The sequence below is a fragment of the Vigna unguiculata genome, chromosome 10 (genome assembly GCF_037176805.1).
Source record: "Vigna unguiculata cultivar grain cowpea cultivar isolate G323 ecotype 2 chromosome 10, ASM3717680v1, whole genome shotgun sequence".
Classification (NCBI taxonomy): Eukaryota; Viridiplantae; Streptophyta; class Magnoliopsida; order Fabales; family Fabaceae; genus Vigna; species Vigna unguiculata.
In genome coordinates this window covers 52,957,845-52,977,543 of record NC_140801.1, presented here as the reverse complement: position 1 = coordinate 52,977,543, position 19,699 = coordinate 52,957,845, and the positions used below count along the sequence as shown (strand labels likewise).

Here is a 19,699-nt window from a genome sequence, read left to right as displayed (position 1 = left end):
TTTATTTTTTAATTCTTAAATTTTTTAACTACACGGCATTCAAAAGGCAATTGCAGTGTTCGGGAGCATTCAGGTTTTTGTTCGTGGGTTCATTCAAATGGCGACATCCTTGTCAAACATGTTCTTCAAGGGACTCGCAAATCGTTCTTTCGGCAGGCCCGTAAGATCTTCAGCCCTTATCTCGTATGCACGATTAATCGTTACGTAGTCTATTTTTCGCATCTATTTTGTGCGAATTATAGAAAAGTTGCATTCTTTACGCAGCCTTATGTAATGGGCATCGCTTGTTTTCTAGATCTTTGGTTGTTTATTTGTTTATTTATTATTTTGAATCAATTTTGGTCATTTTTCCTTCTCCATTTAACCTGGTTAATAATCTTGCTTAGGTTGCCTTTATGATTATGTAAGCCTGCTTCATTATCGGCTTTTGAGTTGCCCAAAATTTTGGAGATGGTGCTGTATATATAAAATTGCATTATGTATGAAAAAAAAATAAAAATCAGTGCCAACAGTTGTTGGTTAGTCATTGAAATTGTCAAACTCCATGTTGTAATTTTGTTTCTGTAACTTGCCTCCTTTAACGTGGTGACAGTTAAATGGGTTGCTTTATTGCACAAGATACTCAACTTCTGTATCAAATGATTCTGACACGCATGATGACTTCAAGCCAGCTAATAAGCTTGAGGATTCTGGCATTTCTTTGGCAAATGTTATTGAGCAGGTACTGGATATATCAATCAATCTTTTTCCCAATTTTTTTCCAACGATGTTGAGTGATCTGTAGCTTGAAATTTTGGTCACCGATTAATATGTGCAGGATGTCAAGGATAACCCTGTTATGCTTTACATGAAAGGTGTGCCTGATATGCCACAGTGCGGTTTTAGTTCACTTGCTGTTAGAGTTTTGAAACATTATGGTAAGTACTACTAAAACTATATGTTGTGCACTATAACAGCTGTATGCTCTGTAGTTGTCTCTTTATGGAGGAAGTACTCTGTTTCCCCATGTTAAAAAATAGTGTTTTTCAGTATGATAACCAGTTTTATAATGTTTAATTAGTTGTATTATATGACACTACAAATACAAAAAGTTATATATTAAAAAGGAGCGTGATACAGCACAGACAAGGGCTTGTTTTTCTTGGGAGATTCTTGGTGTGGATGGACAGTTTCTATGTTAATGTTTGAAAAGCCTTAAAATTATGCGACTTTAGCATCAAGAAATTCAACCTATAAACGAAGTCTATTCTCAACTTGGATGACGTTGCGTTTCTAATAAAGCAAGATGGCAGATGACTTTACAGGGGCCAGTCTGTTGCTGTATTCCTGTGCTCCATAGTTTACTCTCTAATTTAGTTTAATGCTATCATTTAGAATTCAATACCATAATTCAGATGGAAACTCTTTTACACACTGTAGGAAAAAAGAAAAAAAAAAAAGCAATGGAAGAATTAAGCAATTTAAGATCATATTTGGGCTCTATCTGTATATCTGCTTCTCTGGAATTTAATTAAAATGATATATATGCTTATACTATATTTTCTGCTTGCTGATACTTTTGTTCTTTTCTTTCTCCCCGGTGAAGTTTTAAAAGTAGTTTGTTACGAGGTGAATTCACATGACTTGATAACTGTTCTGTAAATTACTAATATCATTATTTTGCTCCTGCAGATGTTCCTATAAGCGCAAGAAACATTTTGGAGGATGTTGAGCTAAAAAATGCTGTAAAAGCCTTTAGGTAACTTCATGCTTGTTGATCTTATATGACTATTATTACTCTCTGCTTCCTAACATATTGCATATATGACTGGGAACAACATCAGTCTTCTAGAATTGTATTACTAACAAAGAATCAAACCTAAGAAACAGTGCATATGTAAAAAACTGTGCAGAGATTAATCTATGTGGTAACCAAATTTTTAACTACCTAAGCTAACATGATGAGAAATCTGTAAAACTGAATTCAGAAAGTAAATTCAAGAATGTAAATGTGCAAGGAACAGTAAACCAAGGTTTTCATGCTAGTCTTTTCTTTATATTGATTCTTTCTCCCTAACCTATTCTCAAATTTTGTTGCATTACTTGTTGGGCTAAATTTATTGTTTGTTTCCTTTCTTTGTCCTCTCTTTATTTTTTGTAATATAGTAGAGATTGTGCTATTTTTGAGCATTAATATTTGATCATTCGATCATTAATATAAAGGGTGATATTATTCCTTAGGAAACCAAAGAATATTGTATCATTGTAACTAGTAAAAAACCTTCTGAATATGAAGGTGAATTGAAGGGTTTTACAATTACTGTTTATGATAAATAAAAAGTTTAAAGTAGAATGAAATAAGAACGCACCCTTTAATGCCAATGAAATTTAATGTATGAGTTCCTTGCCAATGAAATAAATCAAGGTGAGTTTGAGAATCAAAATTTGGTCTCCTTTTCTTTGTGAATCTGGAGCAATTTAATAGTGTTACCTTGTGAGTTTTACCGGTTGTCATTTGTGTTTCCTTCCATTGAATCCTGTAGTCTCTGACCATCAAATGTCTGCATCTAGTGTGATGTAATTGTAGAAATGTATTTGTAGATTTATTTCATTTTTGGGTTTCCATTTAGTGTGATAAACACGAGCTAACATTTGACTGGTCCTTGAGCATGGTACCACCACATGTAAGGTGGTTACAAGTTTAATAACCAGTTTCCTTTTAAAGTTTAATAATTAATGAATAAGGAAAAATTTTGTATTACATCGTCTTCTTGTTCTTTCCATGCAGTCACTGGCCAACGTTTCCTCAAATTTTCATCAAGGGAGAGTTTATTGGTGGATCGGATATTATTCTCAACATGCACCAGGTTTGTTCCCGTTTAAATGCCTTTCTTTTTTCTACGTGTGGCTAGTATTATTTTTGTAACAGACTGTTCAATAATATTTTATTTCCTTGTAGACTGGTGAATTGAAGGAAAAGCTTAAAGATGTTACTTCCGAGAAGTAAACACACGCCTAAGGTAGTGAAGTTTTAAGAGATGTAGTAGTTTACAACATCTTCATGCCAACTGATGTGAACTTTTTAAACTTTTTTTTTTCTAGATTATATTCAAATAAGAAGTTTCGACATTGTTGTTTGTAACCATTTTCTTTTTCTTTTTCCTCTTGGTTTCATTGCTTTAATTTAAGATATATGAAGTAAATAAGAGTCAGGACTGAATCTGTTTTATAGCGTATGGATTTGGAGGCTGTTACAAAATAAAAATCAAGTGTCTGAATTAACTTTCGCCATTCTCAAACACCTATTGATACATGACTTGTGGATTGATCTCAACGTGCAATGGAAGATGTTGGTTACTTGAAAACAAACTCATATACTAAGTAGTTTACAGGATTTTATAGCTCCAACAGTCCATGCAAGCATTTTACACTAACCCAACCCCACCAAAAGGAAGAAAAAAACACTCTGAAATTGATAAATAACACTACTAAGTACCCTATATTACAACAATTGAAACAAAATCTTTCCAACAGTACAACTGACCCTGTCTCTAGGTACTGTGATAATGTGAAGGGAGATTACTGCTTGGTAAACACATTCAGGTCTTTATTTCTCAGCAACATAACTAAAGGAACGCAGAAGACTATTCCTCCTATACCAATACCATATTATATATACTGGAAAACCATTTTGTGATGTAGCCACTCGTTATGTTATGTTATTCATGAGGATCCCCCAAGCCCCAGCCTTGAGTTAAGCCAATTGGAGACCTCATCCATCTCCCTTGGAACAGTATAATGACCAAGCCTGCACCCAAAAAGTTTAATCATTACTTTAATTGATGTGTGATTCATTCGAAATTGGGTTATTTCTGCTCAAGAAAGAAGTCTTACCCATCATAGGATTTGAATGTAATGTATCGAAACCCTGCTGAACTTAAGGATTGTGCTGATTTCTCTCCGTATTTGTAGAGGACTACATCATCACCTACAAGGTGAATTTGGAATAGTTAAAGTGGTCATCATTTGAATAGTTAATCATGCAGAAGCTCTACTTGGCATAGATTACAAAACAATTTTGCGTGCATCAGGAAAAAAAATTCACAGCAACTATTTATCAATACAAGCTTTTAGTCCAATGAAACAAGATAGTGGTAAGCTTTTAGTCCATACACAAAACATGGTTCAATATTTAAACATAACTCACTTCACTTAAAAATCAGTTTTTCAAAACCAAATTCAATGCTGCAAACTGTCACATAAGCACATGCTAAGATGTATGGATACATACTGATTCCATGGCCCAGCAAAAGAGGTAATGAAGCAGCTCTCCTTCTAGCTTCATGTGACACTTCAATTTTGTTCCTTAAGCTCCTACATAAACAGAAGTTTCCAACCATTAGCGTGTGGCTACATTGACCAACAACATATATACACATGATTTAATGTCAGTGAAATCATACATTGATCCAGGAAGCCAGCCACTCAGTCCAACAACTGCTCTTAAGTTCACTGGATACGGGATGCCATTTCCATACCTTCCCATGGCAAAACAAGTTGCAGAGTATTGAGCTACTGCAGCACCCATACTGAAGCCTCCAATTCCAACTTTCACTGAGAAAAAAAAAATCCATGTCTTGTTAGAATGAATTAATCTGCCAAATATCAATTACAAATCCCAAATTGGATATGCTTAAAGGAGCAAATGTAATAAACAGCCTACGGATTAGAGATTGACGAATTTCTTTATCATTTTTCCTTTCACATGAATGATGTCACAGATGAGGAAAATCTATTCTCATATATTGAAAAATACTTGGGAAATGCTTAATGTCTTGTTTGCATAAACTTATTAGTTGGCATCTTACACAAAAAGGCCCAAAAACTTCAGTTTCTGCCTTTTAGTTAAAAATAAGTTGCATATCTCAGTGTTTGGAAACATTATATGAGAAAGCTTTCATAGAAGTTATAAACTGATATAATTTATATAGGAGAAACTCAATTCATTTTCCTTCTTTTATTTCATGACAGAAACTTATTCAAACAGAGTCTAATTGTTATTCAGCTTATAAATTACCATCAGCTGGCTCTGTTAATAACAAGTTGGCAATGTGTGCTGCTGAGGAATCTAAACCCTCCCAGTCATCTGGACCATCTTCTGAAAGTTCTCCCATGTCAAACCCTGATCAATGTTAGATAAGTAATGTTTAACTAGAGGAGTTGGCTTACTGTAACACGGTGCTTATTAAATAATCAGAATGAGTAAAGTTAAAATAGGGGTTTATTTAATATTACATGCAGTGCAGGAAAAACCACCAAGTATTGTTACAGGGCGGGTAGGAGCAGTTGGGCAAATCCATTTTATCTGCACCATATCAGATCATAACCAACATCATATATTTTGTACAAGAGAATAGATTCATCAGAATATTATAGGGATAAAGTGAGAATACGTGCGTACAAAAGCAAACTAGGAAAGTTCATTTCTTACATTTGGAAGTGGAAGAGATTCCAGCAGCTGATATGAGCTGCAAAAAATCCAAGCTCAAGATTTTTATTATGCTTGTCTCATTAAATAGAATCAGAGAAGAATGCAAACGTCAATTAGGAATACACAGATTTGTAAGATAAAAATCTGAATGGTATTTTCAGTCACAACACAGTAAATACAGTTGAAAGAAAAATTCTGTAATATGTTAGTTTTTCTGTCATATAAATATTCTATGTCTAAATAAAGTCTTGTCAAGTTACTCATATTAATAGAGAAAACAAATGATCCTGTGGTCCCCTAATTGAGAATCTAGTATATACTCTTCCAAATCAAACTTTAAATATAACTTTTTCCAACAGAATTTATTCTATTTAGAATCTCAACTGAAAGAAACACAACACTGAAGGATACAACACCTAAAAACACAAGTTTGGATCCCTTAGTTATATATGAAGAGTGTTATCAAATGTACTGTCCACACTTAGCTCATAACTCTGAAGGAAAAGATCATAATGGTAAAACAGAAAGTGGATTTAGGTGAAGAAAAAATAACAATGAGGAGATAATATAGAGGAGGAAGAGTGGACAAGCTTTGGAAAAATCAACACTAGTAAAAGTACACCACATGCCTTGTAGGTGAATGAGGCATATAACAATAGCAGAAGTTAAAGATATGACATCCATACCTCAAACCATTGTCACCAAGACCATGCAGCCAAACTATAGTGGCTTGGTGTTTTCCTTTTGGCCTCACCACATGTGTCTTCCCAAACTCCAAACCTCTCCTACCAGTTCTACTACCTGCAAATGGCATATAAAGTTTTGAATATTGTTGATAGATTTCAAATATGGCACAAAAGTAAAGATGATCTTCAAATGGATCAAGCAAACTATCACTGATTACAGTTAAACAACACAAGAAGCTAGAACAAAAACAAAAACAAAAACAGATGCATGACTAGTAAAAATGACTTCCCAAATACAAGCATTTTTAGAAAGAAAGAGCTAAGGGAGCAACATGCAAGGTGTGAGGAAGGATAAGGAAAATCAAGAGGAGCAAAAGAACTAACCAGAGCCCATATGACAATGTGCATAGCTCATCTTGCTGTGACAAACAGTTCTCAGCACTCCCACCTGTTGAAGTGTGTGAAGGGACTATGATGAGGTTATGCAATGAAGAATGCAGAATGGTGATGCCTCTTTATACCCAGAAGGGTGAGGTGGAGTTGGAATAAAATGTGTATGTGTGTGTGCCTCCTTGTGTACGTGTAGTGTTCACACCACACCACACCAGCAATAGAGTGTGCCTAGAACCGCCTAAGAAAGCATCAATGAAAAGGAGAGGCATAGACAGACAAAAGCAGAAAACCTTTTATGGGCAAAGAGAATCCAAGCAGTGTAAAGCACATTCATCCATTTCTAAGGCACACAGCAAGGACAGAGGACTCGCACATAGAGAGAATCTATGCTTGTGGGCTGTGGCCAGAAAATAAAGATAACAGCAACAGCAGCTGAAGAATATTACTGAAAACAAGAAAGAATAACCGTGCTTGTAAAGATCATATTTGTTTATCAATTCCTGCTTGATTGATTGATGGGTACCCATTAACCTCAAACTAAAGTCTTTTTCTTTTCCTTCACTTTTTGTGTCCTCAAATTATCACAGACTAAAAGAAATTCCAGAAATAAAAATCACTGAGAATTGCTATTGGAAAGGGAACCGCAGCTTCTAGGTATTTTCCCCTACTTTCTAGCTCTTAACTCATAACATTTAAGCTCAGTAGTAACCTGGATCTCAAATTAGAAGTGACAAGAAAAAGCATGTAACCCTTTTGCTACATTTGCCTCTCTCTTACTTTCTTGCTTCCCACTACTCCTAGTTGCTCAAACCCCACTTGAAGAAAACTTTTGTTTCTTTATACTCATGACCAACTGCATAAGTCCAAAGCCTATAGCTTCTCTTCAGTAGTGCCAAAACAATAAACAAATAGATAAGCTCCTCAACACACTAAACACGTTAGATGAAAAAAAAATACACATCCTAGAATCTTCACCTGTTTTTTGTTTATGCATACGCATTAAGCATTAAGCCAAAAGAAGCAACATTAACAAACAAGAAGAACAATGGAATAAAACAAGGCCATTGTTTACAAAATCTCATTTATAATTTATTAGTTGCAGATTTCGGTTTATCTTTTCTATGGTTTCATAGAAAAAGGCTTTAGTTGACTCTAACTTGGATACATACATCATACATTCCACCGGCCAGCTCTTTTATTTGGTTTATATATATATATTGCTTTTCTGTTTTCTTTTCATGTCCCCAAGTGGTGCAGATATTTGCAGCTTTGATTCTCACAGTAATAGCAAATATGTAATTTATTACAAAAAGTGGAGTGGCATATATCCATGCCATCCTCAGCAAGTTAAATTTGATGTGCACACTATGCATAAGTCAATGACTACATTCATTGCACACCACTATGTCTGTTCACCTATAAAATGCAGTTTTCATGGAAATCTTCAATTGCAATATGTGCTTCTTCTTTCACCTAACTGGTTAGTTGTTTGGTGCCGTTTGTCTTAACCTGTGAATCAACAATTCTAGTTGATATTCTCAATCTATGCATTAATTTAATCAAGCTCTGGAAAAAGAACCACCACCAACAATTTTTTTTCTCTCTTCCCTTATTAACTTTGATAACATGCATACATGAGAATGATAATTATTAATATGTATAAGACAGTGCTAGCACACTAACAGCAAGATTAACATTAAACTGATCATGATTGACTTATACCTCAAATTAGTTTAATTATGTCCCCCTTACATGGAAGATTCTACTTGGATGGCCAATAAATGGTTAGGAAAAGGTTAATATATGTGTTTTCCTCAAGTCATCCTTGGAAAAAGTTAAATGTGATTCTACTTACATGGCAGATTCTACTTGAATGGCCAATAAATGGTTCAGCACCTAATGTCTTCCTAGCTCAAAAAACTAAGTGTTTTCCCTAATATAACAACTCAGAATACCTTTTTTCCCCAAACTCCTCCCTGGCCTCACAATACAGTAAAAGAATAGCTTCAAATAGAAAAAATGATAATTAATAATTGCATTAGTTGAAGCATATGTGTCTGTTTAGGAAAAAGTTATGTTGACACTATTTTTGTCTCTTTGTGTGGCACCATGATTTGGCTGAAGAAACAAACAGAGTTGATTTAAGAGGGTGGATACTATGAAGAATGATGTTATGTTAAAAATTAGTACAGGTATGTTTACTACTGACAAGACTGTCTTAGGAACTGAATTATTATTAAACAGAATTTAACCATTATGTGTTTTTCATCTCAATCTAGTTTTTAATTTAAAAAAGAACTAATAACCTTAACCTTATGTTACCTTTTTTCTGTCATCAAACAACCTATAAATTATCCCCATTTTTTTGTCCCTTTTCCTTCCCAAAGCAAAGAAAACAGTAATCTTGAACAGTAAGTAGTAGCTTAAATAGGCAAATCTTCATAGCAGGGGAACATAATATTGAGCAGCAAATTAAAAAGCAGAGAAAATGAGGAAATTCCAAAAGTAGTGCAACTGGGGTGTGACCATTTTCATTTATTTTAGAGCTCTGGTTTGCAATAAGCTGGAATCCACAGAGGAAAAAATATTCTCTCATACTAATGAAGGAAGAAAACGATAGCAGCACAAATTAAAAACTTCCCTCTCCTTGGGAACTAACAAACAACAATTAACAAATTCAATTAATTGTTTAATCTTTTAATCTTGCAGATTACGCCTGTGGCATATAATATATGTTCATATATTATGATTTAGGCTAAGAAGCTGGTGCTAATCTATTGAGTAGACATTTGTGAACCATAATAAGTGTTTTTGTAGCTTCTAGCTTCACTTTCTGTCACTCACAACAACTATAGATTAAATATGAGATGAGGATAAAATAAATTACTCAATCTTTGTTAGGACAAAACGAACTTTATATATACTTTCATCAGAAAGCCACCCTCAGAAAAATGATTCTACTCAGATTCACTCATACCTATCTTTTCTCAGAATTCCCTGTTTTTTGCACTTTATTTTACATATTAATACACAAAAAATATGCAATACAAGGTAACATGTCAATGAAATGTTTACACCAGAAAAATTCTGTACGTAATTATGCATTATGCATGATTAATAGTAGTAATTTTGAAGCAAACCATGTCTGAGAATAAAAAATGCAGATAAAAAAATTGCAGAAAACAGAGTAGTGGTGTGCTTTTTGTTGTCATGTCAACTAATTGAGACTTTCTTATCTTCATTTTCTGTGCGAATTTTCAACTATCGAATCAATTGATGTGGCAGCGTTGATGCGCATTCTGTATTAAGTAAATTTTACGATACAACTTATGAATCTTTACAAGTGAAATAAAGTTGACATGAGATTTTTTTTAAGATGAAATTAATTTTATTAGTTTAAAAAGTGACGAGACATATATTAATTTTTTATTTTGAATTAAAAATAATTAATCGTCACTTAACAACATAAAATAATATATATTCTTCTCCTAACTTTTGTTGTGTTAAATGTAATATAATAATTCATATTGTAAATTCTTACAATCATAATAATTTTGTGTTTGTGTGAAAAATTAGAGAGGATATATGATTAATAAGCTTAAAACCCACAGCTTTGAAATGTATAAGTAAAAGGAACGAATGTTCTTATAATCGCATATAAATAGTTACATTGAAAATATTTTAAAAGTGTATTATCACTTTAAAAATTGGTGCTTTAAAAAGAAAAAAAAATGACTTTTATTTAATCAACGTTTGTGTTTTTTTTTTTAACTCACACATGAAAATATCTGTTCATTTGATATGTTTGTGGTTTTTTTTTTTGGTGTGGTATTAAATGTGGATCATTGGGTATTATAATTAATGGTCAATATTAAAATATATAAATTTAAAAAAAAAAATCAAATGACTTAGTAATATTATGATTATAAAAAAAATTAAGTTCCATAAATAATGGATTACTCATAAAAGTCACCTCTTAGTTGTTATAAATATCATATGCTTTTCCATTTTATTCTTCACTGTCTATTACAGAATCTATTGATATTAAGTGTTGAACTTTATATTGAATACCTTTATTATTACTTTAGTTTAATTATTAAACAGTGACATATTCAGCAAAAAAAAAAAGAATAACGTATTTTTACGGGATCTAAATATTCATTGATATGTTATATAATATAATAAATAATTATTCGTTAAAGTTTCTAAATCCATAAACAAATGATAATTATTTTAATTTTTTAAAAACTAATAAAGCTTACTCCTAAAAAAAATATTAAAAACGACATTTTATGAAATTTGACGTGGGTGTCAATTCTTATTCTATGTGATATAGTATTTAACAAATTACTCGTATAACTAACTAATTTTTCTCTCCCTTTTTTAAGTATGTTAGTGATAGGAAATATTGTCGATTTTATGGATAATTAATATCTGCTTTAATTTTAAAATAAAAAATATTCAAAGAACTTACGGCTATTAGGTCTTATCTTATTTTTATAAATTATTTATTTATAAGCTCCTAGCTTTCTTATCTTTTCTTCTCTATTATCATCATATTTGAAACAAATAAGACAAAATTATAAATTCTTTATCATATCTTCATAATAGAACAAACTTAAATACTATTGTCTAGAAAATTCTTGTCTAGAAAATTCAAAGGTTAAATATATTTTTGGTCCCTTAACTTTTAGTGAAAATTGAAATTAGTCTTTCTTCAAAATTTTAGATCAATTTAGTTTCTCATCTTTAATAAATAGATGAATTTAGTCTTTTTAATCAAATTTTGTTAAGTTTATTTGACACTTTAAACACGTTTTTAAGTAAACATTGAAGCAAAAATGAGTTAAACGATGTAGAAAACTCAAATATTATTATGAAATGCGTTTAAAATGTCAAATAAACTTAGAAAAAAATTTGGTTAAAAGAACTAAATACACGTATTTTTAAGAATTGAGGGACTAAATTAGTCTAAAGTTTCGAGAAGAGACTATTTTCAATTTTTATTAAAAATTAAGAAACCAAAAACATATTTAACCCAATTCAAAATATTAAAAGTAATATATATATATATATATATATATATATATATATATTGTATTGATTAAAAGTATTATATATTGAGTATAGTATATGCCCCACTATATAAAGTTAAAAGCATGGTAAGAAGCTACTTATTTATAAATATTTAGGGGAGTTAGGTTGGGTTATTTGATGTGACACAGATTTGTATATGTGCATGTTTTGTCACTCACACTCATAAGAGTATCAAATTACACAACTATTTTGTTTTTTAATGGGACTTCTATCGATTAATAATCATTTTTTTTATGAAACCAATTGTACACAATAACCTCTTGCTCAAAAAAATAAATAATAAACTCTTCTGTAGATTATTGGATTGAGCGTTTTCTTACCACTTTGTCAAAAACTAAAGTTATTAGTCAGGACACAACTCTTTCTACTTAAGAGCATATGAATTCAAGTATCATGATTCGATTGTGACTCGACTTACTCAGCCTCCGCCACGAAACAATTGTCACCTGCAACATAGATGAACTCTCTCTAGTTACCATTTTTTCGCATACTATTTTATTAATAACAACTTGTTGGTTAATTTATAATTTAATTACGTGTGAAAAATATTGAAGTGCCTCTTGTATACATACAATGTTTATTTGTAACATAAAAGAAAAGAGTTGTTGCTAACGATTTTTTTTTTTCTCGTAACCAAGGTCACTTTCAAGTTTCAATATAAAAAATATTATTTTATATTTTAATTTTGTTGGAGAAGAGATGGGAGAGTGCTTTAAGAAGTAACCAAAGGTAAGAAAACAACTCTTTTTATACATGATAATAGAATTTATTCTACCTTTTATTTAATTTTCTAAAAAGAAGTAAGAATTTTATATATTAGAAAATTTTAACTTGAGTTCTTAATTATTTTTTGAGTTCTATGTTTGTTCTTATCGTGTGATTAAGAATAAATTCTTATGGGTTATGGTAGAAGAACTTCATTTACTTAACATGCAATTAACCTTTTTGTAATGAAAGAAAATAATAAGAGCAAGTTCTTTACATGCATTCTTGTAACGGAATTAATTTAATTTAATATAATTTCTCTTCAACTAAAGTAAAAGGTTTTCTATTTCACACAATCATTATATACTAATTATAAAAGAAATTAAATTACATGTTTCGTTACGCAAATGGTATTGATTTTACGTTTCATATTGTTAGATATTTAAAAGGAAATATATATTTTATATTTAAGTTATGAAGACTTATCGAAATAAACGTAATTAATTAGAAATTTCTTACACAATTTTTTTATAAAAACCTTTCATATAAAAACAAACTCTTATTTTTTATTTGATCATTTTTTATTTAATCTTTCATATAGAACGCTTTCTTTAACGAAAAAAATACAGAATTTTTGTCAAACTTATATAAATATAACCATATGTGTGTTAACAATTCAATATAATTTATTCTATGTGAGTAAAAAAAATGAAGATTTATTTATTTAAAAATATTAGAAGAAAAAATAGTTATAAAAATAAAATATTACTATGTGTATTTAGCCATTTTGTAAAGACTATAGAGATTAGCAAAGTAGTTAAAAGAGACATTCGAGTTTGTTTTGAAGATTACAAGTTAAGTAAATTGCATAGACTTAAGTTTTGAGTTTGTTTTGAAGATTACAAGTTAAGTAAATTGCATAGACTTAAGTTCCAAGTTATAGTTATTTCCTCCATACTTTTTTTTATAGTTGCTCTTCACTTTCCAATTTTATTTTTCAAAATTCTCCCATTTCTTCATGCTTACTTGGAATCCAACTTCATTCATATTTGATTTTGTCAAATTGATTACACATGACATCAATTGTCTCGTGACAAAAGTTAAGTGAACTGAATTACAATCGGATAGATTAAGGCTTTTGACTTAGTGAAGAAGAAGTATTAAGGCAAACTCAAAGCATAAGGTACAAAACCTTTTTTTTTTCGTTTTCTAAGATTATCACAGCTTCTATTTGGTGAACAACATAAATAGTAGTGTCGAGAATACATTGAGCGGTTAATTATTTGGTGAAATGTGAGAGAAGGAATAATACTATAACAGGTGGAAGAGGTTAATTATTTGGTTGGAGACTCCTTGTAACTTGAATTTGAAAGGAAAGTGACTAAATGTGTCCTTTGTCATTTTTAGCATGAGATTGTGTGTGATGATGCTTTGAATCAATTCCGTTGAGATGCCAATTACTTGATTTGGACTCCATTACCATTACTTCAATGTGCTTATGTTACCTTTATAAGGGCACTACTTATAAACGCCTCTAAGCATTTCGGATAAATCTTTCTAAGAATTAAGAATATATAGTTGTCATTTCAGTAGTTTTCAGTGCTTGCTTTGCTTTTTCTTTCGTTTATTTTGTTCCTCTCGATTACTTTCTCTCTCACTCGGTATAACCTTTCGCAATATTTTTCTTCTGTCCTTTTTTTTGTGAAAAAAAAAAAGTGTCGTGTGTTGTGTTCTGTGTATGCTTTTATTTCTACATTTTTGCAGGTGATAAACTATTTGATACTCTCCGGTACCACCATTTTCCCTTTGTTTTGACATAGTTTCAAATATGAACATATATTCCTTTTTCTATGGGAAAGTTAAATATTACTCGTGTCATGGTCGAGCCAAAGTTTCTGTACCTTAATTAGGAATATAAAATTTTAAACCTGCATTCTAATTTTTGGGATATAAACTGGAGACAATTACTATTATTTGTAATTGTATGATTTCACTTTCTCCAAAGAAATAAAAAAGAATTAAGGACTTCATGGCCATTTGTTCCACGAAGATTCTTGCAAAGATGTATTCACACTACATATATATACAATTTTTTAGTTAATATAGGTTGTAGCTTTCAACGACATATAATCACGAGTTGATGACGGTGTAATCAAACTTGTATTTGCTGTTTTCATTCACATTATTTGCATACTACGGATTCAACGTCTATTTCTGATGATAGATATTCTGTAGCAATGTGAACGTTCCAAATAGTTAGAACTAAGAAAAAACAAACAAACATTTCACATGGCCTTTCATGGGAAAAAAAGATTCTTCAACAAGATGATTCCTTTTAAGATATGATTAAGAGTTTTAAACAAGTAGAACTGATAAATAATAGGCTGAAACAAAATGGGGAATATATGATTAAAAACAAACACCTTTTAAACAAGTTGGAGTCATGTTCTTGGAGTTCATTCTATTCTGGCTCTCCCTGCTCCCTAAAACATAATCCCTTGGTGGTTCTGGAAATTCAAAAACAGTTAAGGAATCATAAAGTTCTATCAATTATTTAGCAACGAACAAAACAGTCTAACACCATGATAGCTCAAGAAAATGAGCATACAGCGTTCAAACAATCGCAGCATAAAGTTACAATCTCAAAAGTGGTCATACCACGAGGTATTCAGACAAATCAAAATCAAACATAGGCCACAGCATTTTGAAAGGCCGGAGTGTATGCTACACAATGTCTCTCCATGTTCCCAGAATTTATTCCAGATGGAAAATTGAATGATGAATCAATGGTGGTGATCATCATCGCCATGTCCATCGGGTGGTCCACCAGGTCCTACCACTTCAAGCTGTTCGGGGAAAAAAAGATAAAATAATTAGGGTCCATGTGTAAACAGTTATTTGATTATTTCCCATTAATGTTCTAAATAGCTGACAGGATATGAGAATGTTTGCTCTCGAAAGTTGGACACAAGACAGTAGTTCGGCAAAAACTAATGTGTTTCCGAAGCAGCCATCAACTCACATTACAATAAATATATTGATGACATTGGCAAAGAATAACATAAGTCAATTTCCTATAGATTTTCAAACTATTTTCTGGGATGTCAGAGATAATTCAGGAACTTGCTGTGCATTCGGCAAACAAATTGATTTGCTCAAGATGAGCAGGACCCATAGTTGCCAAACTTGTGGGTTTACAGGTGAATTTACATAAGTTAACGCATTGAGCCAGGATCAGAACAAACCAACTCCATCACAAACTTGTGCACGGTTGAACTCCAATGAAGAGCTTATATAGGACCATGCAAGCATGTTGAAAATAAAAATATTAAAAAAAATTGCTGCCAGTTCCATTAGTTTCATTAAAATGCCTAAAACTGCTCCCACGAAATTGCACTGTTTTCATTTGGGCTTCACCGATCTTTCTTGGCTATTTTGCATTTTCAGCTATGGCTCGTGAGTTGTGATCCTTCAGGTTTCTCTTCCTTTTTGAACACGTCTTCTTATTTAATGATAATGCTAGTGAAAACAAAGATGCTGAAAGATTGGAATTTTGAATATCTTCGATCTTTACTTTTACTTTGTACTTTTCACTTTATGAACTTTCATGTTTTAAGGTCCATTTGGACAAGCTTCTTCAAGAGAATTTCTATTTTGAGAAAAATATGAAAAAAAAAAAAAGTTATATGAGAAAATTTCACTTTATATACAACTTAAAAAACAAAATTTAGTGAAGTTATATGAGAAAGCTTCTCCAAACTAGTTTAAGCATTAAAAGTCAATTTTGACCAATGGAGAAGTCAATTTAGTTTTTCTTCTCATCTTTTTCTCCTAGAGGTTCTTATGGAAAAACTTGTCCAAACAGGCCCTTAATTTGATCACTGTCACACTTTGTCCCATGGGTGTTTTGTTAAAAAGTTAGAATGTTGGCATTGTATTGTTTTATGGCATTACATTTGATGTGGAAACTATGATTAGATTATTATTTAGATTAGACTTTGGACTTTGTATACCATGATTATGATTTCTTAATACTGTTTTTGTTACAAGCCCTACATAAATATAAATAAGATATAAGAGTTTAATAATCTTATCAGAAGCTTACAAAATTTTGATTCAAATAAAAGGTTTTGTTGATTTAGTAACTTTTGTTTTGAAGTCAAAAATAGGTCCTGAACTTACATGCAATTGGAAGAGCTCTATTGAATTATTTGGGATTATTATCATCATCATTAGAGGGAAAACTGATGGGTGTTTGTTCTAAGTGACTTATAAACGACCGATCAGCTCTTAATCTATTATTTCAATAAGTTTCTCATACAACACCAAAATAACGATTATTACATAAGCTCTCATGTTGTAGTAGCTAATGGAATAAGTTTCTAATTTGTTCACCCAAATGTACCCTTAGATCATCTATGTTCTGGATGATAATAGAAATTCAACGTTTGAAATACATACTTAGTTAAAATTGAAAACCTCTCATTTTCCCATCAACTATTTTAGAATATCTTTGGGCTAAAATGAGAATTATCTCACAGCAATAACTAAAAACACCAAAATTGTGCAACAAATCAGATAATCATATTTAAAACAAGTCAAGGAAATTAGATTGTGGAAATATTTGAGTTATTAAGGGAGTTAAAAACTGCTCCAGATATATTTTATAGGAGCAGCCTCAGCTTGACAACAACCACTAAGCGACTGTGCTTGACAATCAATTATCAATGCGCACAGTGAAGCACCCAACTAGAATTTTCGATCTAAATACCTAATTATCTTGGCATTCAACTCCATCTCTGTCTAAAGTAAAAGCACATGTTATAAATGATTCATTGATTCTACACTCATCACAAAAATATTACGCAACAGTATTAGATATTTTAAATATCATTGTGAACTTACAACAAAATACTGTGCGCACACAGGACATTCATGAGGCTTGCCTTTCTCCAGCCAAAACCAGACAACATCATGCTCATCCTCTGCAATAAAAACAAGTTGTTCACCCCGTCATTAACACCACAACCAGAATTCAAGAATTTCTCATCACGATGGGATGAAATCTTCATACAAATTAAGAGAAACAAGGGATATTTTGATGCTCACCGCCTTCACCGCCTGGGCATCCAACTATCCTTTTATCATAGTAAGATTTTACAATGGCAGGTGCTTCCTATGAACCAAAACAAATAATGAAAGCAGAAATAGATGAAGCATTAATAAAATCACTATTAATATTATGGAAATGTGAGTGAATCTGACTAAACTATTTGGTAAGAAATAGAGAAAGAAACATGAATACTTACACAGGCAGATAGCTCATTCAATCAAATGAAAGGGAAAATATTAAGAACCTTATGTAAGATACAATGAGAAGGTATAGGATACGAAAAGCTCAGACAACCTCAGATGATAAAATTTCACCAATTGATGCAAATATATCAGTGTCTGTGTTAACAGCTACATTGTTATCCAAGCTTAGCTAAACGAATTTCAGTGACTTCAAAATATTATGCATCAACGCTTTCACACTTCTCTCCTGGACTAAAACCTCACTAAGCGCAAGGATTATCATTTACTGACACAATGGTTTATGACAGAGTACCACAAGCTTTTATATCAACAGGTTATGAGGAGCTTGCTTCTAGATGTAATCTTACACTAGAAGAAGAAATACTCAAGTTTTTCACAATCAAGACCTCTTCACATAATTGCGGTACTACAAAAATATGGTCATACCAACATTCCAATAAGTAAATTCCAAGACTCAACAGTAACAGCAACGCTTGTTCAGGTTATGCAGAGATAGTCACATGTAGTGTGTACACCCTGGAGGGGGTTTTACCAGGAAATAGTGCATTAGAAGGTTTCCTAGCCTTCAAATGGAAAACTCCTGCACAAGCATAAATCTCAAACAAAAGATGAAATGAAAATCAAAATGAACATCACTTATGGACTCTTATAGTTTTCCATGGCGAAATCAATGCTATTCCTAGAAAACAAACTTATACATTAGTTAAACTACAGTTTAAATAGAGAAGCAATAAGACTGACCTTTGTGCCGAATGGACCTTCGGGATGGTCTATTTCAAGAATATCCCTTCCCTAATCAAAAGAATCAGATATCAGTTAGAACAAAAAACAACAATGAGAACCTTCCTTCAAATGCTTGGTTTAAGTCAAATTGTGTACAGGAAATAACACTTTGCTTAATAACTCTTTCTTCAATACTTTACCCTTAACCATAAGGCTTGTGTGTGCGTATGAAGAATAAATAATCTAGAATTATTAACAAAATCCGCAAAAATAGCGCACTGAAAAGAATAAGGAAACACAATATGCATTTGATTGAATCGAGCGAGCGAGGGAGAGAGGGAGAGAGAGAGAGACCTCGAGCTCGGCTTCAAGCTCCTCGCGCTCGTGTCCGGTAGCGATAGGCATTACATCCTCGACCTTCTTCTTGATCGCAGTAGCATCCTCTATGAGAAGAATAAATAAGACGAGTAAATCGATAAAGCAATTGGAGAAAGAGAAAATGAAGAAAGAGAAAGATAGAGCACCAGATTGAGTTGAGAAGTAGCGGTAGGAGCGAGAAAGAGCGGAGAATCTGGCGGCGGCGGAAGCAGATCGGGGAGTGAGAGAGGAGGAAGAAGCGGCGGCTAGGGTTTTGAGCTGAGAAGAGAGAAACCTCCGCAACATGTTTGATCTCAGGTCGCACCCTTCCTTGAGTCAGCCGAGTCAGAAAATTAGAAATGGAGTTGTTGCCTCCTGCTACTTGCTTCACTCTAGATCGTCGCTTCTCTTTCTCTTCGGCTATCTTTCGATTGCTCCTAACCCATGGAACGCTCAAAATTACAGTTTTACTACATTTTATTATTCCATATTTGGATTTATTTTATTTCAAATTTTAATCTTTGGAATTTAGAAAATAATCATTTATGATAATTTTAAACAGTTTAATTAGTCGGATGATATTCACTTTCACTCATATGTATCAGTTTAGTATCCGCTTTCAGAAAATATGTCAATCTAGTTTCAACTCTTGAAAATGTGTCTTAATTAGGTTCCTTTCAGACAAAACTTACTAAAGTCGTTAAATTAATTCATGACTTTTAACATTAAATTTTAATATAAATATCAATACTTTATCTTGTAAGTCATTTTATCTTGTAAGTCATTTTAAATATCATTACCGTTAACTATATTAATAATTTTTTTTCTGAAAATGACCTAATTAAGGCATCTTTTCAAAAGTTGGGACTCAGTTGACATTTTCTTGAAAACGGATACCAAACTGACGACACATCTAAATAAAAGTAAGTATTATCCGGCTAATTAAACCTTT

At 32.0% G+C, this 19,699-nt stretch overlaps 3 protein-coding genes across 5 annotated transcripts; 1 reads left to right on the top strand and 2 right to left on the bottom strand.

The window, feature by feature from the left end:
* Window positions 1-10: 10 nt before the first annotated feature.
* Window positions 11-3,199, top strand: GRX4 (glutaredoxin 4). Its single transcript, XM_028051160.2, has 6 exons — window positions 11-160; window positions 593-721; window positions 818-917; window positions 1,672-1,738; window positions 2,768-2,846; window positions 2,939-3,199. Exons 1-6 carry the CDS (start codon window positions 98-100, stop codon window positions 2,984-2,986), a joined length of 486 nt encoding a protein of 161 aa, XP_027906961.1. The 5' UTR covers window positions 11-97; the 3' UTR covers window positions 2,987-3,199.
* Window positions 3,200-3,333: 134 nt separating this feature from the next.
* LOC114166424 (uncharacterized) lies at window positions 3,334-7,098 on the bottom strand. 2 transcript variants are annotated; one of them, XM_028051159.2, is made up of 10 exons: window positions 6,840-7,098; window positions 6,541-6,604; window positions 6,157-6,271; window positions 5,471-5,507; window positions 5,275-5,344; window positions 5,057-5,161; window positions 4,443-4,593; window positions 4,271-4,353; window positions 3,874-3,967; window positions 3,334-3,787 (listed from the first exon to the last, which is right to left on the bottom strand). In XM_028051159.2, the coding sequence occupies exons 2-10, from the start codon at window positions 6,569-6,571 to the stop codon at window positions 3,703-3,705; spliced, it is 771 nt and encodes a 256-aa protein (XP_027906960.1). In that variant the 5' UTR covers window positions 6,572-6,604; window positions 6,840-7,098; the 3' UTR covers window positions 3,334-3,702. The 2 variants fall into 2 exon arrangements, with proteins under 2 accessions (XP_027906960.1, XP_027906959.1); XM_028051158.2 differs by lacking the exon at window positions 6,840-7,098 and having other exon boundaries at window positions 6,541-6,809.
* Window positions 7,099-14,876: 7,778 nt separating this feature from the next.
* Window positions 14,877-19,200, bottom strand: LOC114166776 (Rubredoxin-like superfamily protein). 2 transcript variants are annotated; one of them, XM_028051595.2, is made up of 6 exons: window positions 18,915-19,200; window positions 18,745-18,833; window positions 18,409-18,459; window positions 17,461-17,527; window positions 17,257-17,336; window positions 14,877-15,197 (listed from the first exon to the last, which is right to left on the bottom strand). In XM_028051595.2, exons 1-6 carry the CDS (start codon window positions 19,051-19,053, stop codon window positions 15,135-15,137), a joined length of 489 nt encoding a protein of 162 aa, XP_027907396.1. In that variant the 5' UTR covers window positions 19,054-19,200; the 3' UTR covers window positions 14,877-15,134. The 2 variants fall into 2 exon arrangements, with proteins under 2 accessions (XP_027907396.1, XP_085524179.1); XM_085668053.1 differs by having other exon boundaries at window positions 18,745-19,200.
* Window positions 19,201-19,699: the final 499 nt, after the last annotated feature.